Consider the following 26,887-nt stretch of genomic DNA (forward strand, 5'->3'; position numbering starts at 1 on the left):
GTGTTTGTAGCTTGCAAAAGAAAAATTAAAACTGCTGCAGTATCTCTAGCAAACAAATCTGTCCACTCCCAGAAAAACTGACCTCTTTTTCTAAGACTATGAAGCAGGTCATAAGAGGACTGGAAATACCACTTCCCTTCAGTATATGACGACGACTTCTCGGGTTAGCCAGCTACTGGTTTTCATTAAGTACACACATGGTAACACAATCAAAGAATAATACTTATTTTGGAGTCCTCTTTGGAAACTTCAGGGGAACATTAACATTTTCAAAATGCCCCCAAAAAACCTTCCCCTCAAGAAATCTCAGCATTATCTAGGCAGATAGTACACCTTAACACCTGGCAAAACATCTGGCTTTGTTGCTTGGGTAAAGACAGCGCTCTCCACATCACTGTGACACTCACTACTGTGTTCATCACTGTGCACGGGGTAAAAGACTCTAGCTCCACCCTGGGAGAAATTCTAGCCATTGATGGGGAAGCAGCCTGCTCTAGCAATGCCAAGCCTCGAATCACAGCCTGTACAAGAGGACGTTTCATGAAAAATCTACTGCTATGAAAATTGCCAAATTCAGGAAAGCTAAGACATTCAATCAAGGGCTTCTCAAGAGGTTTTGTCAAGAAATGGGAGCAATTATGAAATGCTTTTCTACCCATAAGTTCACTGGTTTCAGAAGGCAAAATTCTACAGCCAGGATTTTAAAATGCAGTCAACTGGATAAAATACAAACTCGTTTACACAGTTTCATTCTTTAACCTTAAAACTAAAAATGTGAAGTCATAATCCTTCCCTTCCTACACAGTGTTATGCCAGGATCTTGGCAAAAATGATCTCATTAACCAAGGCAAAGAAAATGATGCAACATTAATTTTTCTGAAGAATCTTAGAGAATTCTTAATTTTTTGATAAAGCCTACTTTCATCTGACAAAATAACCTACATATTTCATTTGCTCTTTCATTCTTTCGTGAGATAGCATTTTAAGCACTTATTTTCACCAAAAACAAAGTCAAAATTGATTGGATATCAAAGATGACAAAGAAGTTGTCAAGTCAAAGACAATGGCATAATTTTAATGTATTATTTATAATCTAAATATTAGCAGCCCTTTCATAAAACTTCCTATTGGCAGAACCAAAGTTTAATTCTGATTAATCTGTAATAACCATTTAGATTTCGTCATTAACCTCAAAGAGCCACTGCTTTTTCCATATAAAAAGGGGACACTGGGGCGCCTGGGTGGCTCAGTAAGTTAAGCCTCTACCTTCGGCTCAGGTCATGATCTCAGGGTCCTGGGATCGAGCTCCACATCAGGCTCTCTGCTCAGCGGGAAGCCTGCTTCCCCCTCTCTCTTTGCCTACTTGTGATCTGTTAAATAAATAAAATCTTAAAAATAAATAAATAAATAAAAATTAAAAGGAGACATAATTCTTATGAAGACTCCTTTTATTTTCCACATTTAAAAAATCTGTGTAATTAAAAACTATAAGCAAAATTTTATGTTCATGTATATCATGTACATTTTTAGTGAGAGACTAGCTTTCATCATATTTTTAGAACATATGTCACATAAATCCTTTAAGAGCCATGAGCTTAAATCTAGTGTTCTGGCTCCATAATACACAGCTTCTCTACTTTTATTTGAAATTCTTTTGATTTGATTTCTTTCCCACAACTACATACAGTGTCTACTGCTCATCAACCCTGCTTGCTCTAAACTTCTACCACTGCTTCAGCTACTGTACTTTGATTCGACCCGTTTCTCTATCGTTTTCTTCCCATTCATTCTCTTTCCCCTGTGCTGCCCTGGACTTATTCACTTAAGTGTAGAACAATTTACCTTTATATTTTTTTTTTTAAGATTTTATTTATTTATTTGACAGAGAGAGAGATCACAAGTAGGTAGAGAGGCAGGCAGAGAGAGAGAGAGGGAGAAGCAGGCTCCCCACTGAGCAGAGAGCCCGATGTGGGGCTCGATCCCAGGACCCTGGGATCATGACCTGAGCTGAAGGCAGAGGCTTTAACCCACTGAGCCACCCAGGCGCCCCACCTTTATATTTTTAATCAGTAACAGCAACTGTTTCCCTCTAGATGATGAAAAAAATGAACCAAAGTAAACATCTCAGGCCTTCCACTCGAGAATTCACTCCACTACTATCATCCCAGGACATACACAACTTATAAAGAAATGTAAGGCAATCTACTATAATGAATATTTACTAAAATCAAGCACTAACATAAGATTCCGTTTTATAAACTATCACCAATACACAATACTCTGGCATCTTTAGAAGTAATTTTTAAAAATCACAAAGATAAATAAAACAAGAAATGAGGAAGGAGAAAAGGAGCCAGGAATCAATATAATCACCAGCTAAAATAGTAGAAGTGATCATGTTTCTGTTTTGAAGTTGAATTAAAAAGAAATGAGCTTAGGGGCGCCTGGATGGCTCAGTCAGTTAAACGTCCGACTCCTGACCTCAGTTCAGATCTTGATCTCAGGGTCACGAGTTCAAAGCCCACACTAAAAATTAAAGGCAGGCAGGCAGGCAGGCAGGCAGGCAAGCAACTTAAACTGGAAGAGAACCTTCCTGATTGTACATGTTATTAAAACTAGAATAAATTTCTTCATAAAGTTGTAACGTCTCCCTCAAGAGAGTTCTTTCTCTAGGTGAGTTTCTCCCTCTATCTGGAGCGGTTTGGGTTTTTCCTTCTCAGAGACAGAGAAATGTACAAAATCTCTCTGTAAGAAACATAAACATATTTTGTCACATTTACCATCCAAAGAAATGAATCTCTTAGAAATTATTATGAAAGTTCTCCCGAGTTTATGTTCTCCCCTCAAACATACTACACAGATTAAGTTTGTCACTGATTTTCAACATCGTCTTTATTAGCCTTCTGAATAACAGAAGAACCTTTGACTAATCTTAATTATAACTATATTCATGAATATTCATATCAAAGAATAATTTTCATGTACTTATAAAAGATCACACTTCAGTAGGAAACGGCATCCAAGTTATTACCCACAGACATCTTACTCTCAAGCAAGGTTCAGAAATACCAAGTTTACTTTTGTTCAACGTACTGCTTCTTTAAATGCTCTGCCAGGATTTTGTAAGACCAAATATGCCATACAGTTAATGGATAAGATTTACTAACATGATATGAAAATGCCAGCATGAACAGAAAAATTGAGAGATTCAGTCATTTGCTCATATGACAGTTAAGGTAGTAACAGATTTAAATGTTTAGAATAAAGAAATAAGGGTTACCAACCATCTTTTTAAAAAACTGTTTTCTAACAAATGCTCAGATCAAGGAAGAAGAAAGAAAAAAACATCAAATATAACTTACCTTTTTGTCTCTGGTCCTTACTTCCCCATAGAAATCTAGGGCCTCTTGTGCCTTTAAAAATTTGCCCCGATGTAATAAATATGCACAAATCATTACACCAGTTCGTCCCTTTCCAGCTTTACAGTGAATTGCTGCAACATGATTGTCATCTTCACTTAGCCATTGGTCAAGATCTTCACAAAAGGGTTTGATAAGTTCTAGCTGTGGTGGATTATGGTCTTCAAAAGGATACTGTGCAACTGTGGTAAAAGGATAACCTCAGAATTAGAAAAAAAAAAAAAAAAGTCTTTCCTGAATTGTTTATTACAGTAGGTTAACTTTAGAAATGTTGCATATAAGCTTAATAGATGTTTAAAAGAAAAACTTAACTCCAGAGAAAAATAATTTGCTACCTGATAATTTACCAATATTTGAATAGAAAATAGTGTCTCAATTCTTAAACCTACCCACTAGACAGAGAGGCTGAGCATTATTTTCTCCACTTAATGAAAGAGGAAACTTTGTTATGGAGAGGTAGCAGAAGTCAACATGTCAGAGGGAGAGGCAAACTCAAAATGAAATGTCATGTAGGCAGGTTTCCTGTCAGGGCTCTCAATGCGTTTTCTGACAAAAGGAATCGTAATATTTATAATATTACATCACCACAAAACATATATTCCAGAGAAGATATAAATTACCAATCAATCAGTGGAAAGGACTGATTTTTATATTTCATATAATAAAAATGCTAAGCATGTTATTTAAAGATGGTCTTGCAAATGTTAGTGTTGTATACTACACATGATTTTAAAGGCATTTACAAAAGAAGCTGAAAAAAAACTAATAAAAACGTATACAGTTGTAGTAAAGTGTATCTAATGAAGTTTCAGATCTTTTCACTTGAGTTATAAAAACCCAAAGTTTCTCTTTGCTTAAAGTCAGAGGAGTTTTGTTGTTGTGTTTTTTAAGTTGCGCAGAAACAGGAGTTCAACTATATCACTATTAAATTTTTTCTTACTAGTCCCTGCCTCAGCAGTTCCATTCTACTAAAACCCTTACAAATCCTGACTGACATCTAATGTACATAATTGTCCTCTGTGTCATCTGAATATGTGAGAAGTATGCCTTCTATCTTCAGTCACATCATCACTAATGTGGAACCAGATTCAGTGTGTCAGGTGAGTGGTCCTGGGAGACGACGATGACCATTACAGGGAGTCGCTGGGATGCTTTCACCTGGGCCTCAGTGTTCCATCTTCATCTCCCCATTGGCACACAAAACAGCCAGGAAACTGTTAAACGTCTATTTAAAGCTAGATAAACGTTGACTAAAACACGCTTTGCCTAGTAAGCAGTAGCTTAAATTCACGAAAAAGGAAAAATTCTTAGTGGATCTGTACTGGCTCTTACCACTAGCACTTCTGAATTCTCAAACCAGCTGTTTGAACGTCCGATCTAGATTGTCAGAAGGGATCCAAGTTGCAAACACATCAACACGAAGCGCATGGACTCCACCCTCTCTTTCTATCATGGTAGCATCTGCCAAGCTATCTGCCAAGCTTCTTCACTCTCCAGGTCTCTCATGGCTCAAGGGGTTCCACAAACAAAGAGGGAAGGTTTTTGGGAGACCTCAGAAAAATTCACTACGCCTGGAGAAGAACTCATTTAAAGCAGCTCCTGCTCCCACCTGTCAGGCTCCTCTTATCCACATTTGTCATAAGCTTTTGCCCCTTTTAGGTCACGGCTCCACGGAGTTACTCAGTTGCTCTGCTTTGCTCTTCCTATAATCCCTTACTGTTAGACCAAATGCCTCCAACAGTAGATATAACCCTCTCTTCCTCTCTTTATTTTATGGTTAGTCTAGAAACTTTTCCTAATTCCTACAGTCAACCCTGCATTTTAGTATTACTACTAGTACTGGCAGGCTTATATGGTAATTGTTCCCTAAAACACAAAAGCAAAATTAAATTTTCCCAAATTGTCTAAGACCATCTTTTAAATATTTACATCACTTAATAATTGAGCTTATTCACTACTGCTATGACAATAAGATGTGGTCTATTGGTTTTAAGTTATATAACATAAATACATTTCGCAGCAGTTAATACCTACCTCTGCAGTTAAATTTGGCGGTATCATAATGTCTTTCAGCACACCTAAAAGAAAAGTTTAAATGTGATCTAAAGTTATCTTTTGCACTGGCAAAAAACAAAGTATAGTAACACACATTTCCTGAACTTTTATACTGTACCAGGCATCATGCTGTTTTGTATTAACTACTTCTTTCAATCCTAACAATCCTATGAAGTAGTGTCATTTTCCCCATTTTACCATTGAGAAAACTGATGTTAGGTGTTATGCACTTATGGCTTCCATTACTCGCTCACAAAACCTGTGATGCCGCTCAGGCACACACCTCCCACCCAGCTGCACGTGTACCCGGAAACTTCCTGCATGCTGAGGGAGTGTATGTTTGACTTCACCAAGTATGTACAAACACCTAATGAGTGACAGTACTGTCTTTACCCCGGGGTTGAACATACATCGTTTTTTTGAACTACTATTTAAAAAGATAAATTTTTAAAATAGTAAAATTATAAGGGCAAAGAAAAAGTTTTTTTAAAAAAGTGAATGACACTAATCTACTCAAAAACAACACTTACTAAAAAATTTTCAAGCCAGACTTTTCTAACAAAGGTCATCTTTGTCAAAAATCTTTCAGGTTACGAGTTTTAATTAAAGTCTCAGAGTAATGAAGGAATAAGAAGTAAAATAAATACAGAGTAGTAAAATGTTAACTCTACATTACTTAGAGCATACTAAAATTTGTCTCTTTAATAGTAGTGACATGTCTGTCATCAAGCACTGGTTTACTCATGGTTAATAAGTGTGTTAACAAACATTAATAAGGCTCTGAAAGGGATCCCACACTTTAATTTGTGGTCAGCAAAATCATGGTAACTACAGCTACTAACCAAATGAGATTTTTTTAAATTATTTAAAATAAAAACTCAGCGTTTTAAAACAAGTCAAGGTCATTGTACAATCCCCTCCTCTCCAATTCTGAAATCCCAAAAGTCTGAAATATCTAACATTTTCTGTTAAACTTATGACAGGCTCAATTGTGGCAGCATCCGATCTGAGTTTATGACACAGTGTGCACTCTTTAACTAATACACTTAAAAGTAAAGAGTCAAACACTTCATGGTAGGGACTGCTCCAGACCCCAGAGGAGTGTTACGTAATATTTATAATTATATGCTTCCATGTTATCTTTCTACAAAGGGAAAAATTCTGAATGCTGAGACACAACTGGCCCTAAGAGTTTCAATATGTGATTGTGGACATGTATTTCACATTTAAGAAATCCTAAAGATATCTGTATGGTTCCTCTACTTTAAATGGTTTTAAATCCTAATCCACATGAAAGTTGAACTAATTATAAGCAAATCAGAATCCACTATTTTCTAAATGGTCAGACCTGAAATAAATCAACTTTCCCCCTTTTTCGCATATAATATATTGAGTTTTGCTCAAAAAAAATCATTTAGTAATGCCACATGCATATTTATGTACCCTTGCTAAATAATTTCATACTCACTCCTATGCAAAACATGACAGGTAAGAGGAAGACTGACCAAGATAATAGTCACATTTTACACTATCTTCAGTACAGATTAAAGAAGAGGTCTGGTAAATAGTGAAGAATCCGTAACAGAATATTTTATAAAAACTCATGTAAAGATAGGACTTAAAAGGTGAGGGACAAGGAGCAGGCTAGGAAACAAAGTTCTAAGAAGCTGGTCTCATGGCAGCATAACAGAAAAATCAACATTTTGAGTTTCACGCAGCTTTAGTCCTCTAAAATTCTCCTGCTTTTTCAGGAGCTCACACATTTGGTTTGACAAGTACTGCTTATCAAAGACTACCATGTCTACCATATGTACACAACCTTACAAAGGAGTTTCCATGCTTTTGAATTCATAGTCACACCCATATAATAATAGAAAATACAATCTCCATCTTATATATGAGAAAGCTAAGATTTAGAAGAGCCAGGACTCAAGCCCAGGACCTCTGGTTACAAAAGTCAAACTTTTTCCAACACAGCTCCATACTTCTTCCACTTACAATACAAAATAGAGAACAGCTTCAAAAACAAAAGCAATAACAAATTCTACTCAAAATCATCCTTCCTACTAGAGCAGTATTTGGCATAAAAGACAGAACCAACAAAAAGCGACCATGAAAACATGAAAAGGTTACGAAAATCTCTACAGGTATTGATGCAGTGGATGAAGAGTATGTGAGAACATATACCGGGGCCTGTAGTGATGAAGTGATCTGGAGGAGGGGTTGCTAGAATAAGAATGATGACTCTCTTCTTTAATTAAGACCTTCTCCAATACCTGTGCATACGCGCACACACACGTGCATGTGCACACACCCAATTCCTTATAACTTTTGTGTGGTATGTTAGTTGATAAGTCCCTCAACAAACCACAACTGAAGATACATAAATGGAAAATGGGATTTGACTGAGACAAGTAGTAGGTAAATCTGACCATTTACACTTCCTTAAAATTAAAATTCAACTTAAAAGATATCATTTTTTAAAATCCTCACCTTATATTGGCTTATATGAGACAAGAGAGATGAAGAAGCATTGAAAGAGTTTCTAATGAAGGGGTTGACAGAAAGTGAAGGAAGAGATAAGACTAACAGGAAAAGCTTCCAGACAAGTGAGACTTGCCAAAGCATTAGCGAAGTATACAGGTCTCTAACTCTCTTCAACATCACTATCACTAGCTTACAAAAGAAACCTTAACAGATAAAAATTAACAATAGGTAAAGGTTCATCACCAAATGATAGAGAGTTGTGTGTCAAATAGAATACACGATGAAACAGAGTAACCCTTTTAAAAACAAGTATCCAGTGAACAGTTAAGGTCCTCAAAGGCAAGAAGTGTATTATGCCTCTATCCCCATCATCCTCCCTCCTCCTTTTACCCTCACCAGCCTACAGGTATACAGAGGAACACAGAAACATGAAAAACACACATCTGCCCAAAACAAATTCACTAAGCATCATCATACCCAAATTTGATTAACAATATGAAGCTAATTTTGTCCTTTCTTAAAATAATTTATTGAACGCTTGATAATACAAACAGATTCAATTATTAAAAAGTCCATATTAAGAACTGTTCTTCATCCACACATCACAATTGCCATAAAAAGTTTAATATACCATTAAATACATGTACGTCTAGTGTCAATATTTTAAGTCCTTTCAGTGTATATATTTGCAAAGACATACATCACATAGAATTAACATCCCAAAAATAAAAGAAAGAAAAGAGAAACAGCTGCTGCTTGCCAGACTCACTTACCCAGAGCCAGAAATACAAATAGGGGTAGAGAGAAGGTGAGAATAAAAAGTGACATCAGAAATCAAAACATGCTACAACCTGGTAGTTCTAGAAACTTCTGAAGTAAAATTTGGGGAGGTTAAAACAAATGACAACAAAACCAGAAAGGAAGACTGGCATCAACGGTGGGTGGTCTGCTAGCATATGTACCCATGTGACCTTGTTCAACTCACTTAACTTCTCTAGGCCTCAGATTCCCCACCTGTAAAATGAGAAGGTTGGACTAAATGATCTCTTTCAGATACTTTCAAGTTATTAAAGTCTATGACTCCATCAAATGGACTGGGGAAGGGGAGTTGAAATATATATACCAAAAGCCACACTCAACTAACAAAGAGACAGTTCATTAACTCTGGGATCCAATGTTTAGAAACACAAAAGTAAAAGGGCAGCCAAGTTCCCAGACTAGCTCCCCATGCCACCTATAACCATAATAATGTTAAGTGAGCCACAGTACTGACAGTGCAAGCCTAGGTCCTAAATTCTGGAAGCAGGAAGCCACTGAATACAGGAATGAAAAGAATTTCCTTCCTTTTCTTTGGATATAATGTTAAACTCAAATAAAATTTTGAAAAAGGCAGAATCTGTCTTTGGTATCTTTCTACCTACCTTCTGGGACTCTTGATGCCTAATCTTAAGAGTCTAAACCTGAACTGACTCACTTAATGGACTGCAGCTTTTGACACTTCTTGTTCTATGCTTTCTTTCTTTCTTTCTTTCTTTCTTTTTTTTTTTTTAAACTCAGCTTCTGAATCTAGTTATTCAAAAGTATAAAGCTTTGTGGTTTTTATTTTCCTCCACTGAAGCATTCTGGCATCTGCAACAAGGCTTGTTGTTACAGGAGGTTAATCAGGATGAGAGGAAGATCTATGCACAGATCATGTTGTAAGCTGGGGCCCACCTACACGCCAAGTCTCTGCAGCACCTTTGTCTTTCACCTTGTTACCTGTCACCCCACACCCTCCACACCCCACCCCCGAATCTGACCATAATGGATTATCTGCCATACTCTAAACCCCACCATGCTAACCCTTCTTCCATGCCAACCTCTGCCTGCAATGCCATGCTCCCCACCCGGAGGTCTCCAGGAGAGCCTCAGCAGATTCCTTCACCCCAACTCAAAAATGCCCTTCTTTATGAAAACTTGCCTAGGGGATACAAGTCCTGTTTCCACTGTTCTCCACATAGCTCTCTTCTCTACAAGTTACCTCTTCTGCAATACTATGTTTACTTATCACCTTAGACTATAAAAACTACCAGAGACTGAAATGGTATCTTATTCACCTCTGTACCGCCAGCAAGTTTTACAAGGTCTAATATGTGGCAAAATCAGCATAAATGTTTGCTTCTTTGTGAATCCGAGGAAATTAATGAAAACTCTCTAGGAGAAACAATAATGATGTCTACTTTACTCTCAAGTCTTCTGAGGTCTTATCGCTCAATTAAAGATAGATCACTAAATTAAAGATAGAAAAGCAACATCCTATAAGCCAACAAAGCACATAGAATCTTTCATCCTTTCTGGTGACGATTTAAATGCCCACCGAAGGCAGAAAAGAATCTTGCTCTTACATTTGAGAAATAAATTCTACAGAAACTATGACAATCAGGAAATGTAACTACAGATTAAAATTTTTTCTCTTGCATAATTTACAGACATCACAGAGGAAAAATAAAAACCAAGGAGAAAAATAACACATTTCATATACCATTTTTTAAAAGGTAGAAAATGGGTCAGTATTTTGGGAAGAAATAATAGTCTTCAAGGGCAAAAATGATAAAATATTTTCTTCCCATTTTTCTTTTGTTCTTTTTTTCCTTTTCACATCCCTACTGACAAAGTCAAAAAGAAAAACAAAAGGTTAAAGATAAGATAAACTAGCTGTAACACCAAGTGGGCAATCCTTACATCCCTGCCCCAAACAACAGAAACCACCCAACTCAACAATTTTAGGTAACTTATTTATGTTATGTACAGTTGGAGAATACCCTAAAAGCTGTTTCAATTGAATAACCTAAAGACACAGAATAAACAGAACCACACCCACTCTGAAGCACACCTCCATGGAAGAGGTTATTAAAGCTTTAACAGAAAAGCTCTGCTGTGAATTACACTGCAAGTCACCACAAGGCTACTGGCTCAAAGATGGGCTAGATGCCAAGTCATTTAAACCAGATCAAGTAAAGTGAATGTGTGCCAACATTGTTTTGACCTCATCACTATGCTTTCTGAATGACCTAACAATGCTCTTAATCAAACGTCTTAGACTAATTGTTTTAGGAACACAATTCTGTTAAAATATATCATTAACTCTACCTGATTCTAACAAGGAAATAACTTTCACTTAATAGTTATTTTTTAGAAGATATTTGCAAGCATACAAATAAAAAACATACTTACAGATTGTATATCTTGTAATGGTTTTTATGCTTTGAATCCAAAAACCTTAAAACAAAACAAACAAACAAAAAGCCACCATTAACAAAAATGAGCTAACATTTGAAATTACATTTATACTATTGAGAAAACCTAAAAGACAGATTCCATTTTTCCTAATCTCAAGCACCATTTAAGAAAAATAAACAAACAAATTCCAATAAATATTCCCTTCATGGGTTTAAATTAATAATCAGGTCATTCTTAAATAATTATTACATTACACAGATTTATACAATCTGAAGTAAAGCCAGAGCTTTTCACAGAATAAATATTTTCATCTCTCTTCTCTATGAGGTTGAGTATTAAATAAGTTATTTAAAAGGCAGCATTAGCACTTAGCTTAAGTTCATCTAGCTCATTTAGATGTGAGAAAAATAGACATGTGTAATCAAGTAATCTTAAAAATAACATGAAAATTCAGCCATCATTTTCTTTCAAAGAAACTTTCCATATCTGAAAGATGCAAGTTGTAACTATTAACTCCATACAAAGTTTATTAAGTATTTTCACATATATATTCTCAGTTGATGCTCACAGACATCTGATAGACAGAACTTACTCACATTTTACAAACAAGGAAAGTAAGAGTCAGAGAAATTGTAAAACTCGCCCAAAGTCATACAGCTAATAAGCCAAAGAATCAAAACCAAAGACCTCTCCCTCCAAACAATTACAAAACTAAACAAGAGCAAAAACCAACCAAACAAACCTAAACAAGAGCAACAATTACAGCCAATAAAAGCACTTGCCATGTGTTTTTACCACATGTATGTACTTTATGTATATACATTCATTTACCCTTAGGACGTAGATAATAAGGGGAGAGAGTTTAGAAAAGTATAAGCTGAGGAAACAGCAGGATAAATAGAATAAAAAAACAAAGGGAAAACAAATAAGAAGATTTAAAGTCGAGGAATTTCAACTTATGAGTTCTAGAGAAAAGAACAGAAAACACAAGGAGAAGAAATCCAAGATAATAATTCAAGAATAATACCCCAAAATGAAGGACAGGAGTTTCCCAAATCAAAGGATACAATGAGTATTCAGCAAAAGTGATGAAAATAGTCCCAAATACAGCATATATAGCTCAGTGAAATTTCTGAATACTGAAAAGATGAACGTAGGACCCTATAAGCTGCCCAAGAGGAAAGAGGTTTCATAAAAAGTATCTGGAATCAGAATTACACCACCCTTTTTAATGGCAACACTAGCAGCTAGAAAACAACCTCTAGAAAAAAACCTTCTGACTATTCCCAGCCTAGAATACCATACCAAAAGAGACATTAAATCAAGTGTGAATATATAATAAAGGCATTTTTTAAACAAGAGAAATCTCAAATAATTTTGCTGTCCACATATTCTCTCTCAGGAAGTTACTAGAAGATGTGTTCCACCAAAACAAGGTGGAAAACCAAGAAAGAGGACGATTCCAGGAACTGAAGAATCCAACTCATGAGAAGGGGAAAAGGGAATCCTCAGAATGATGGTGAAGAAACATCCGAAGCAGACAGCTATAAGGCAAACCTAGTGAACAAGTGACCCAGCTCACGGTAGATCAGAAGGCTCCTAAAGAAGATAAAATCGATTTAATGCCCAATGGGCTTGAACATGTTAAGAGATTCATAAAGTTTAGGGATAAACTGAAGTTAAGAACATAGAGACTAAAGAAGCTAAGAGAGAGAGAGAATTCTACCTCCAGGGAAAACAAAATGCTCAGGAAAAAACAGTTATAGTACTTAACTGTAAACTGCATTTATCTAGTCATAATCACATAAAACCCAAAATTGATATAACCAAAATTACAATTTAGCTACTACAAAGAGGGCTGAAAATGTGGTTGGGTAGAGAGGAAAGAGAGTTCATACATTTGGATGTGAAATATCATGCCACACAATAATTACTCATAACTTTGTCACTAATTGAAATGATGTATTTGTATTTGTATGTCATACTAAAACTGTTGCAAATGGCAAAATATTATTTATAATCAACACTTAAAATTAGGTTATTAGACTACAGATTTTATATAATGTGTTAACTATAGTATTCTAGCACATATTTGGTTTCTTAGTATTTTCTGAACTATTATAATCAAAACGAATATAACAATGACTTTCTCCTATACCAGCAAAACCTTCTCTAATGGACTTAGTATGATAAGATGGGTTCCTCTTAATTTCTGCAGAGTCAAGCCCTCATTCCATAAACCACTCAGCAGTTTCCAAACTAGGCTCTCCTCGCATGACCATGTTTCATTAAGGGTTCTGGGTCCCTAGTTTTTTTTTTTTAATGGTATGCTTTCATGTTTTCATTCCTTGATACCCACTCCTATCAAGATTATCTTTTATTTAAATGTATTGAGAAAACGTGAAGTACCTGAAATTGTGCTTGTTTCCCTGGGATAAAATTATTTATGAATTATTATCCCTGCCATCAAAGTAATACTAGAGTAACTGTATCAGTGAGAATAAGGTTTAGCTGTGAGAAACAGAAGAAGGTGGGTGGAGGAGGGGCTCATAAACAAATATGCTACTAATTACACTGAATACACTACTCTCCCACATAAATTCCAGGATTAGTAGTGTACAACTGGTTGGGTAGATTTGTTTCATACAGGACTGGACCCAGGGCCCTTCCATCATATGCTCAGCCAACATGATGGGCAGTGCAAGGTCTACAATGGTGCACCATCATATTTGTATAAGAGCTGACTGGAGAAGGGAAAGACGGATAGGCCCCTCCTTTAAGAACTCATCATTTCTACTTAAGAACAATGGATCTTAAGTTATCACATTATCAAATCTAGCCACAAGGGAAGCTGGAATTACCATGGGCATTCTGGGAAAACATGTACACAGCAAACAAGTGGTGTTCTATTAATGAAGGGAAAGGTAAAGATGATCATTGATTTTCTCTACGGTTGTTCTAGTCTCTGGTTGCAATTATCTCTAACCATTTTTCTTCTGCAAAACAAAAACAAGAACAAATGACTAATATTAATGTAACAGGTATATTTGTAATCCTAATTTAAAATCACTCTAAGAAGGGCTAAGAAGGGGTCCATAAGCTCCATCAGACTGCCAAAAAGGTACACGACATAAAAAAAGACTAAGAACTCTTGCCAAGGGGCAAAGGGAAACAAAGGAAAATTACTACTTTGTGGTTCTGGTGGTGGTGGTTAATAAACCACAGAGAACAATTTCATCCTAATGTTTCAGGTGTACTTTTCTTTAAATATTTAAGGTATGTGTCACTTTTTATGATTCTTCAGTTTAGCCTACTTCTTCAACTAACCAAGGAAGCACTGATTCTGCTAAGACGACTTCTACTCAAATATGATTATACTACAGAAAAAAGTGATGCTACACACCCTTCTACTCTTGTCTCTCATACTTTCTTTATCTTCCCAATTCCTATACATTTCTCAATTTGTACTTTTGGATTTTCAGTTCAAAGTGAGATAAAAATTTACATACAGAGAAACAGATCATAGGTGTACAACCATCTCAATCAAAATACAGACTATTCCACCATTCCAGAAAATTCCTTATGCCTATTTGCAGTCAAACCCAATAAGCTCCCAGGCAGCTAATATTACCACAGATTAATTTGTCCTTATTCTTGAACTTCATACAAATGTGACCATGTAAGATGTAGTCTTTTGTAAATGGCTTCTTTCATTTAATCTAATGTTTTACAGATTTATCCATGTTACATGCATCAATAGTTCATTCCTTTTATTAGGAATATGATTCCACTGCATGACTACACCATCATCTGTTTACCCATTCTCCTTTGATGGGTATTTAGGATGTTTACAGTTTGGGTTTATTATGAATAAGTACATATTCTTGTGCAAGAATTTTGGAGACACATGTTTTTATTTCCCTTGAGTAAATAAGTAATAACTAAGAAGTAGAGTTGCTGGGTCATAAGGTAGATAGGGCAGGTGTATGTTTAACTTTATAAGAAACTACTAAACAGTTTTCCCAAAACAGTTATACAATTTTACAATCTTATCTACATTTTAAGAGTTCCATTTGCTCCACAGTCCCATCAACATTTGGTGCTGTCAGTTTTAATCACAGCTTTCCCAACAGGTACAAAGTGGTACCTTATTGTGGTTTTTAAATTTCCTTTTCCTGATGACTAATGATATTAAGCATTATTTTCATTTGTTTATTAGGTATTTTTATACTTTCTTCTTTGAAAATGTCTGTTCAACTCACTGGCTCATTCCCCAGCACCCCCGTTGAATTAACTGGCTTTTTATTATTGATTTATAGAAGTTTTATATATTCTGGGTAAAAGTCTTTTATCAGATATATGTATTGACATAAATATTTACTCCTTATCTAGGACTTGCCTTTTCATTTCCTTAATAATGTGTTTTGATAATCAACAATTTAAAATTCTGATAAAATGCTCCTGGGTGGCTCAGTTGGCTAAGTGCCTTCATCTCAGGACATGATCTCCAGGTCCTGGGAGCGAGTCCCATGTTGGGCTCCCTGCTCCACAAGAAATCTGCTTCTCTCTCTGCACCCCCATTCCACTTGTCCTTTCAGTCTCTCTCTCAAACAATAAATACATAGAATCTTTAAAAAAGTAAAATAAAATTCTGATAAAAATCCAATATATCAAATATTTCTTTTGTTTACAACTTTGTATCCTTTCTGAGAAATCTTTCCCTACCCCTAGAGTTCACAAAGATATTCTCTATGCTTTCTTCCAGAAGCTTTATACTTCTATAGCTTCTTCTCAGTTTGCATTTTAATATGGTTGGAAATTCAGAAATTTAGATAAATGCTAAGGATAACTGGGATAACCAAAACAAAAACAAATTATTTGAAGGACAGTGACTATAAAATTCAGAAAACAACAACTCATTGCTATCTGCCGTATCTTTTCCTCCAAGGGTTTTTTTTTGGTTTGGTTTGGTTTGGTTTTTGAGAGAAAATGAGTAAGCAAGAATGATCTGCAAAATACAATTTTCTCCCAGAAAGCTAAAATTTAAATGTGAGCAGTGAAAAGGTATTTGGGGGGCTAACAATTCACTTTTAGTTCATTTTGGGTCTCGGACTGTTAAGTTTTGAATCCAAATATATAAACCAATACTGTATAAATAAGGAAACACTCATCTTATAGCCCAAATCCAGGGAACATGATTCACATGTGGCTGCCCTGCACACACTTAAGTGGGGCTGAAATACCAAAACAGTCATAGCAGTTATCACAAGTTTTCAGGGAGAGATGGAGGTTTTCACTATTCACTTTCAACACTTCCACAACTGTTAAAACATAAGCATATACTACTTTCCAACGGAAAAAAAAAAGTTTCCTGTCCTACTGTATTTTCCAAAAGAGTATAAATTGATGAAGTTATATATTAATTATTTTACCTCCAGAAAGTCTGATGAGCTTAGAAATCCAACTGTTTTTGAACAGTATATTTTAGTTTACATAAAATAAATATTTTCATATACTATTTTTGAATTAGAAAAAAATGGAAACCTGGTTTTTTTTTTAACATGACAACAGTCCTCCTTGAGAAACAGTTTGGGTTTTTTGGGGTATTTTAAAATTTTATTTATTTATTTGACAGCACAAGCAGGGAGGAGGAGAGGGAGAAGGAGGGCTCTCCTCTGAGCAGGAAGTCCAATGCAGGGCTCAATCCCAGAAGTCAAAGGCAGATGCTTAACTGACTGAGCCACCCATGTGCCCCCAGGTATAGTTTTAATGAGATTCATGCAATTCCTGTTTATAAAGATTCATGAGTGGGTGCCTGGGTGGCTCAGTGGGTTAAAGCCTTTGACCTTCAGCTCGGGTCATGATCCGAGTTCTGGGATCGAGCCCCACATAGGGCTCTCTGCTCCGTGGGAACCCTGCTTCCTCCTCTCCCTCTCTCTCTGCCTGCCTCTCTGCCTACTTGTGATCTCTGTCTGTCAAATAAATAAATAAAATCTTTAAAAAAAAAAAAAAAGACCCATGAGGCTTTTTTAAGAGGTATCTTCATTCCTACTAAGTCTGTCTTGAGGACATTTTTTAAAAAATTATTAGCAGGGGCACCTGGGTGGCTCAGTGGGTTAATAAGCCTCTGCCTTCGGCCCAGGTCATGATCTCAGGGTCCTGGGATCGAGCCCCTCATCGGGCTCTCTGTTCAGTGAGGAGCCTGCTTCCCCCCCATCTCTCTGCCTGCCTCTCTGCCTACTTGTGGTCTCTCTCTCTCTGTCCAATAAAAATAAATAAAATCTTTAAAAAAAAATTATTAGCATACACTACCACAAAATTGCAAATCTGATCTCAGTGAAAAACAATGATTAACAAAACACAATTTGTTAAAATGCTGGTCACTGACCTTTAAATCCCTCCTAGAGGCACAGCCAGAGAAAGCTCAACCTTTAATTTCATCAAGACACTTCCTGTGTTATTTTAGCTAGGTGTCTATAACTTATATTCAAAACCAGTTTTTGATTCTCTTTTAAATTTCAAGTATTATTTATCAGAGACACAAGTGCTAAGAATGTCTGCTTCCCAAGCTTATATTTTCTTACATTTCACTCAGGAAGTACTGAGAACTTAATAAATAGCCTTAATGATTCCTTTTAACATGCGTTTTTAAAAAAAAAAATCACTTCAGTTCTTCAGTTCTAGAGAAGTAAACAATTTACTGGGGAAATCTTTCATAAAAATTAAATATCCCACAAAATAATACTGATAGGGCTAGTAAAATGGAAATACACTAAAATGGTAAATAAGCATCAAGTTGGTGGTGGCTTGCTTACCAGTGTGCAATATTAAGGCTATTAAAACAACATCCAGGTTGGAGACTGGGGAAGAATATCATTAATGATTAGCAATGTCTAACATCAGTCAGGAAAAGAGAATGATATAAAAATTTTCACTGCATTTGCTATTTCTGGAAAAAAATCAATACAAATTTACGGGTAAAATTCAATAAAAAGCAAAATTTGAACATTATAAATTATTTTATAGTAGTAAGGTTATTGTAAAAATTTCAGGCCTTAAAAAAGTTTGTTCTTAAAATCTTTTTATATTGGTATTCAATACAAAGGGGTCATCTATTGCAAGTTTTCTTACAGTAGTATGTATATACTTTCAACCATTATAGAGTATCTGGTACAGGAATTATCTTCTGGCTAGACGCAAATCTAAAACTGGACAACCATTTTGGGCACTAAACAAAAGGCAGCACAGGCTTACAATCCTTCAGAAAAAAGGAACATGAGGTAACTCCCATGACTACCTCGCTTCCAGCGTGGAGGCTCTCTTCTAACATGGGGGCGGGGGGGGACAGAACAAATGCAACAAAGATCTCTCTGAGGTAAAAGGCAGAGATTGAGTTTGGGGGTGCTAAGACAGCTGAAGTTTGTAGAACAGAAAGGCAGAGAAAAGGGACTGAATAGGAGAGCCTCAGAAGTCTGTGTGGAAATTCACCTTTGGTCCTTGGCCAAGAGTTGGGCTGCATATGTGCAGGATCTGAAAGCATAATGGAGTTGACACCAGAGACAGCACAGCCAGGAGGAGGAGTTCTGGCCCAGCCAGAATGGAGAGACTTCATTGAAGCATACGAGGTATTCAGCTGAGCCCCCAGAAAGGCCACACCTTATAACTGAGGACCATGCCCTAAGACGAAGGACAAACCTGAAAGAGGCCTGCCTTAACAAAGAAAACCAAGCCTGACAATACCAGAAGAAACGCCTGCCAAAATGAAACTCAACACCCTTAAAGAAAGTAACAATCCAGATTCCCTACAACATTATCTTTCACAACATACAGCATATCAATCACGACATTCAACAATTAAAATTTATTAGACATGCAAAGCAGAAAAATAAGACCCATGACCAAGAGAAAAATGCAGTCAATAGGAACTAATTCCAAGATGAACCAGATGTTGGAATTAGCAGATATGGACTTCAAACAGCTACTATAAATACATACATGAATACAAAGGAAGGTAACTACAATAAATGAAAGAAATGAAAAGGCTCAACAAAGAAACAGAAACTATAAAAGACAGAAATTCTAGGCCTCGAAAGTTCAGTATCTGGAAAGAAAAATCTACTCTTAACAGAAGACTGGAGACTGCAGAAGAAAGTTGTGGCAGACTGCATTTTTCAAGAATGACTGCATCACCCATCCCACATAGCTCTCCTTTCAACCTAACTTTAACACTTCTCCCATCAACTGGTAAAGTCTATGGTTCTTCCCCCTAGAACTTGGGCACACCTTTGTAACAACCTGAATCAAAATAAAATAAATAATAAATGACTAGATAATAAAAATGTCAAGCACTTCCACCTTGGACTCTGGATTTTCACTCTTGGCACAAAGTTAACAAACACAATATGATGAAGCATGAACTAACCCACATGGAGAGACCACTTGGAAAGGCCAAGTAGAGGGGTGCTGGCCAACAGCCAGGCTGATGATCCAGATAACAGCCAGCATTTACCAGACATGTGAGTGAAAACACCTGTAGGTGATTCAGGCCACAATTTGCCAACTCATTTCTAGTCAAGGAGTCTTCCCAACTAAGACGCCAGGTATTTTGGAGCTGAAACAAGCCATTCCACTATGCCTATTCTGAATTCCTAACTCACTGAATTTGCACTTGCAGATAAAATAAGTAAATGCTTTAGATCATATATATGTGTAGAGGCAGCTTGTTATGCATAAATATTAGCTGGAACACAAAAATATGAATCTGACAACAACAGACTAGTAGTAATTATCTAATCTGAAGAACAGAAATAAGAAATTGAAAAAATGAACAGCTCGTCAGTGACCTGTGTAACAATACAAAGTAGTTTATCACCTGTGTTACTGGAGTCTCAGAAGGACAGGTGAAAGACAATGGGACTTGAGTGGCTCAATGGGTTAAGCCTCCAACTCTTGGTTTCAGCTCAGGTCATGATCTCAGGGTCCTGAGATAAAGCCCAACTTTGGGCTCTACACTCAATGCAGAGTCTGTCTGAAGATTCTCTCTCTTTCTCCCTTTGCCTCTCCCCCCATGTTCTCTCTCAAATAAATAAATAAATCTTAAAAAAAAAAAAAAAGATCAAAAAAACTAAAGAAAATTTGCTGCCATCAGACCTGCCCCTCAGGCTGAAGGAAATAATGGGAATAAAGGTAAAAGAACATTTTTTCCTTCCCTTTCTCTGAAACACAAGTGTATAAAGCAAATAAAATAACACTGTATTCTGGGATTTAATACATAGGTAGATATAAAATATATGACATTAATCATATAAAAGAAATGGAGGACTAAAGAACTTTACTTTTATAAGTTCTTACATTTAATCCTCACAATATCAACTCTAAGAGGACTAAAATAAACTAAGGACTAAAATAAATAAGAAGTGTGTTTTCTAATCCTTATTGCACAACCTCTAAATATATATATATATATATATATATATATATAGCTAGAAAGTCAACAGAATTAAAATGGAATACCTAAAATTATTCTATTAATCCCAAAGAGGACAGGAAAAGAGGAATGAAAGAGAATAAGAATGAATGAACAAAGGAGTATTGGACAACTAAACACAAACAGAAAAATGGTAAACAAAACAATTCAATAATTATACTAAATGTAAATGGACTAAATACACCAATTAAGAAAGTGATTATTAAGCAACTTTAAATTTGATCTTACTTGTAATATTTTTTTATGAAATATAGTCTATGTAGGTTTACATATACTTGCTATATAAACTGGAGTACTCTACAGGCAAAATAAAACACAATGTTCAATTTTGAAGAATGCAAGATTACATAAAACAAACGCAAAACTCAATCTAGCTGCTCTACACACTTATACTATACTAATAAACTTGTTCCAATAAAGGTGGGGGGGAGGAATCTGGGTTGCAAGATAAACTTTCTTTATAGGCCTCAGAAATTCTGTTACTACTTTGGTGAAGTAACTATGACAGTCCAGGGTCTGATCCTCTACCTTCTGTTTAAGACAGGGTCTGATCCTCTACCTTCTGTTTAAGATGTAATCCTATCAGTACAGTGAGCGGTACTTTCATTCAGAAACAAATTCAAACTCATGTCACATGACTGATACATAAATATCATAAAGACCATAACAGCAATATATTAATTTCCTTGAAAAGTCCAACTGACACAGGAATTATCCACATCTTTATGACAAGTTCAATATATTCCCATAAGGAGACCCACCAAAAAGTGAAAGTATAGTGCTGCTGAATTAAATGTGGAATCAAAGAAAAGAAGCTAGTTAAAGCAACTTCTAACAAAGACATTTTGATGTCTCCATCTTTACAACAGGAATTGTCTTGCCAAAAATATCTGAAGTTCATTGGCTAAAGCCTGGCCATGCTTTTTCCATGTTTCAACAGCTAACTGATCAATCCACCCACCGAAGGGCTTTATGTAGACTAAATCTATTCTAGACAATTAAATTCAAGCTTTATTGGAAAGCCTGAGTCATTCTCTTTCTTGAAAGTGAACTGGTATATCTCTGCTTGTTGTCAATATACACTGCTACTAAAGTTTATATTATTAGAGCATTTGATCACTTTTAAATGCTTGGAGAATTGATAAAAATTCATCTTACAAATATTTATTGAGTACCTCCTCTGTGACAACTACTATTGTATTTACAGGGTAGCACTGACAACCACAATCATAATAACAAATGCTCCTAGCAGTCTGGGAGAAACCCAGAAGCAAATCCTTTTTAAAGATATCCCATTCAGAAAAGACTACTACTCCAAAAATAGGTAAAAAAGAAAAATTCATATCTGAAAAGAAAAAAAAAACAAATATCTACTTATTTGCTACATTTTTCTGTAGCTAACTCATTATTTGGCACCCTACTTAGTTCTGCTGCATTCATGTTAAATCAAAATTTGCTCATACAGCGCCTGGGTGGCTCAGTGGGTTAAGCTAAGCCTCTGCCTTCAGCCCAGGTCATGATCTCAGGGTCCTGGGATTGAGCCCTGCATTGGGCTCTCTGCTCAGCGGGGACCCTGCTTCCCCCTCTCTCTGACTGCTGCTCTGCCTGCTTGTGATCTCTCTCTCTCTCTCTCTCTCTGTCAAATAAATAAATAAATAAATAAAATCTTTTTAAAAAATTAAAATTTGCTCTTAGAACTCTAATATACCTACAGCTGCCATTGCTACTACTAAAACATGAAATTGGGTTGTTGTTTTTCTTTTTAATACGTAAGTCATCTCTGCCTTAATCCCATTAACACAGGCAAGCTCCAAACACTCTTTTCTCCTAGTCATCTTCAGGTTGTCAAACTTAAGATCAGTTATACATCTAATATAAGTAAAGTATCCTGTTAAAAATGCACTCTTAACACTTGCCTGCACAGTACTGCCTTCTCCTCTATTACTTCAAGTTAAACACAAAAGCAAAACTAAGAGTTTTATATTAAAGTCTGATCAAAGACAAGGATCCCCAGTAGGAAAGAAAATCTACTCTCTCAAAAGAGGAATAGAACTAGAGGGAAAAGAAACAGCAGAGGAAGTGAACTATCGGTGAAAAAATTCAGAAAGCTGTTACTATGAACTAAAAACTGCCAAGCACTTCTCCAAAGAAGTTGTATCATTCTGCACTTTTACCAACATGGATTAGAGTTCCAATTGCTCTATATCCTTGCCAACCCATTACCCCTTGAAGTTTTAGCCATCCCAGTAAAATTTGAAACAGCGCCTCATTATCTTTTAATTTCCATTTCTCCAATGATTTATTTTGAATATATTTTAATATATTTACTTATTTAAGTACTTTCTTTTGTAAAGTTTCTGTTCAAATTTTTTTTTGTCTTTTCTTTATGGGGTTGTCCTCTTATGAATTTTTAAAATCATCTTTATATTACATTGAGGTCAAGTCCTTTGGATATATGCATTGTACTTCTTCCAAACTTGCTGTTTTTTGGAGTTTTTGGTTTTGTTTTGTTTTATTTTTTAAATTTTACTGATGGTGTCTTTCAAACAACAGAATTTTTTAATGCTGATCAAGTCCAACTTGTGAATTTTTTCTTACCCGGTTAACTTCTTATGTACTGTCTAAGAAATCTCTGACTAAACCAAAGGTCACAAAGATTTTCTTCTCTGTTTGTATCTATTCGTTTTATAGTTTTACATGTTACTTTTATACTTCTATCTACAATATCCATTTGTATGTAATATGAGATTTTTGTGTATTATCAGAAGTAGTTGTCTTCATACTGGTATTCAGTTGTTCCAAAACCATTTGTTAATATGAGTATCCTGTCCCCAGTGAATTCTCTGTCATCTTTTCTAACAACCTATGTCTGAGTTTTCCTGTAATCTCCATTCTGTTCCATTAACCTAAATACATATACCTTTTTTTCTTTCAGTAATTATATCGTATGACCCAGCAATTCTTTTCAGGGATATTTAACCAAAAGACATAAAAATATATGTCCACAAAAGTCTTGGCCATGAATGCTCACAGCAGCTTTGTTCATAATAGACCTAAATTTACAATAACCCAAATGCCCATCACAGGTGAGTGGATAAATAAATTATATCATAACTATACAGTGGAATACTATTCATCAATAAAAAGAGAAAAGTCACTACTGATTTAAGTAACAACCAAGGTAATTATGCAAAGACTAAGAAACCCAACCAAATAAAGTACATACTCTATAACTGCATTTATATAAAATATTAACACAGTCCAACTTAACTACAGTGAAGATTTAGAAACTGCCCAGAATCAAGGCTGGGGGACTGACTACACAGAGACATGAAGAAAACTTTTATGGCAATAAAAATGTTCTAAATCATGACTGTGGCAATGTTTACATGGATGTATATACATGTCAAAACTCCCTGAACTGTACACTTAAAGTGAATATACTTTACTGCAAATAAATTATACTTTAATCTGATTACAACTACCAAGTGTAAAATGCAACCCACGTCAAAATATCTCAAATGTATTTTGCTTAATACCAGAGATAGCAATACAACAAGTATATCACCTTCAGGAATGAGAACTTTTTAGAATGAAAAGCAAAACGACACTAAGAAAAGCACTGTCCAGGGTGCCTGGGTGGCTCAGTCATTAAGCATCTGCCCTGGGCTCAGGTCATGATCCCAGGGTCCTGGAACTGAGAGCCCTGCATCAGGCTCCCTGCTCAGCAGGAAGCCTGCTTCTCCCTCTCCCACTTCCCCTGCTTGTGTTCCCTCTCTTGCTGTGTCTTTCTCTGTCAAATAAATAAATAAGTAATCTTTAAAAAAAAAAAAAAAAAAAGCACTGCCCAATAGAACTTTCCACAGTGATGAAAATGTTCTGTATCTATGCTCTCCAGCACAGAAGCCACTAACCACATGTAGCTATTGAAAACTAATGCAAATGAACATTAATGAGTAAATTTATCTTAACTAATTTAAACATAAATAGCTACATGTGGCTAATAGCTAACATATTGGACAGCACACAGAGATGTTTGAAAAAAACACAACAGACCACAATACATATGCTTAGGAAGGTAGTGGAAATGGGTACATTCTTGGAATAGAGCATAAAATTAAAACAAGAAAGTTACAGTAATTACTGGGACTTTACAACTGTCAAAATACCTATTGAAAAAGGTTTTTTTAAAATATTTTATTTATTTATTTGACAGACAGAGATCACAAGTAGGCAGAGAGGCAGAGAGAGAGAGAGAGAGAGAGAGAGAGAGAGGAAGCAGACTTCCCACTGAGCAGAGAACCCGATGCGGGACTCGATCCCAGGACCCTGAGATCATGATCTGAGCCGAAGGCAGAGGCCTAATCCACTGAGCCACCCAGGCACCCCTGAAAAAGTATTTTCAACCATATGCCGTTTTCTAACAAATTCCTGGTATGTTTGATTAATTTTATTAGTAGATTAATACAATAAAGAAGAAAACTAAAATTCTGGATATATTTCTAACCAAGAATGAGGAACAAGTTTCAGTGGAAATGCCAGGAAACAGGGAGAAAGTGTTCATATAATTTTAGAATTCACGTCAGACAAGGAAGGAAATACTGGCATAGTTAGATATGATACAGATCAGTAAAACGGATTTCAAAAGCTTCATTTAAATAACAGGCTATGAATTCATAACTCAAAATCCAAAAGGAAAGATTACAGAGAGACTTTAAAAACTAAAATTCTGTATAAACAATTACAAGCGATACTAGTTTTAAAAAGGCAAATGAACAGAAATTACCTTAGAAAACCAATCAATACAGTTGCAGAGAATTCACTCACAATGTTCAGATTTAAAAGGTTACAACTGGGGGGGGGAGGGAAATAATCCTAGGGGGAAAAAAAGGGAAATAATCCTAGATGATTATTTATGATTATTATATAAAGGAACATAAGAACGGTAAAGACAAAAGAAAAGGCTTGAAATGAGGAAAATGTCTGGATCCAAAAAGAACATTAAAAAGGTAGAACTCCACAGGTTAGAGAGTCGTGTGACACTAGAGCCAGAGGATAAGCAGAACTCCTGAAAGGAAGAAAGAAAGAAAAAGAAAGAAATAAAGAAAAGAAAAGAAAGAAAGAAAGAGAAAAGGCAAGGCTAGGCTTAGGAGCCACTAAATTCCCTTTCACTTCTATTGTCTCTGTCCAAGAGAAGTTTTGCTCTGATTCAATAACTCAAGAGTGGTGGATTCATGACATTTTTCTGGATTAAAATTGTTTCAATTTGCTATTTAAGGTTATTTCTTAAAGAATATTCCTGAACAAACAACTGTTAACAAAATCTTTGACAGTCCATGATTATACATATTAGTAAAGCATACAGTTAGCAATCAATAATTTGAAACAGAGATAATCCATCAAGCTCTCTCTAACAGCTTCACCTGAATCTCGCAGTCATAAAATTCAAAAGACTAGCAAGGCGGGGCATTATAAAATTGTCTTAAAAAAGAATACCACTAACTTCCTTATTTTTTGAAGCGTTCATAAAAATCATTAAGGAAAAAAAAATTTTAAATATGCTGAAGATAGGGTCAGTCAGTACACATGTACAAACCAAAAAGAAAAAATATGACCAATACACATCACAAAGTCGCTTAATCTCACAATTAAAGAAATGCAATAAAAACTCAAATTACCCAACAAATCACAAAAAGTTTAAGTTTGATAATATTCAGTATGCCAAGACTGAAAGGGGAAAGATGCTGTCATACATGTTGGTGAGAATAAACTCCACTGTGGAGTAGAGAAAAACTCCACTGCTCCACTGCTAAGAATCTACCTTCAGTAAATACCTGTTAAAGGACACCAAGGTATGTGTGTGAAAATGTTTATTAGAGTGCTATTTTCAATAGTAACAAACAAGAAATAACCTAATGAGCATCGGAGGGGACTGTTTATTATGGAATGATCATAACATGGAATAAAAGCCAATAACAAAATCAGTTCCATCTCCATGTCAGTATGGAAAATTCCTAAGTATGTTAAATGGAAAAAAAAAAAAAAGAATACCTGAAAGTTTTAATTGTAGGTATCTTTGGGAAGAGAGTCTGAGGATAGGACGTGTGAAGTAAGAGAAATTTGTAGGAGGTATTAGTCCTCTTTAGGCTGTTCAGCATCCACAACCATTCTAATTTGGAGAGAATTTCAAGAGGTGAGAAGCAAATATTCCCTTCCCTAT

General features: G+C 35.7%; 1 protein-coding gene across 1 annotated transcript in view; it reads right to left on the reverse strand.

The window, feature by feature from the left end:
• The window catches only part of LOC111144778 (phosphatase and tensin homolog), an 89,787-nt gene that overhangs the window by 25,383 nt on the left and 37,517 nt on the right, over positions 1-26,887 (reverse strand). Inside the window, exons 3-4 of the mRNA XM_022499229.1 lie at positions 5,454-5,497; positions 3,363-3,601 (exon numbers count right to left, since the gene is read on the reverse strand). Coding sequence (XP_022354937.1) covers positions 3,363-3,601; positions 5,454-5,497 — 283 coding nt within the window. The remainder of the gene's footprint in view (positions 1-3,362; positions 3,602-5,453; positions 5,498-26,887) is intronic.

The sequence above is a fragment of the Enhydra lutris genome, unplaced genomic scaffold (assembly GCF_002288905.1).
Source record: "Enhydra lutris kenyoni isolate GAN:26980312 unplaced genomic scaffold, ASM228890v2 scaffoldscaffold12, whole genome shotgun sequence".
Lineage (NCBI taxonomy): Eukaryota > Metazoa > Chordata > Mammalia > Carnivora > Mustelidae > Enhydra > Enhydra lutris.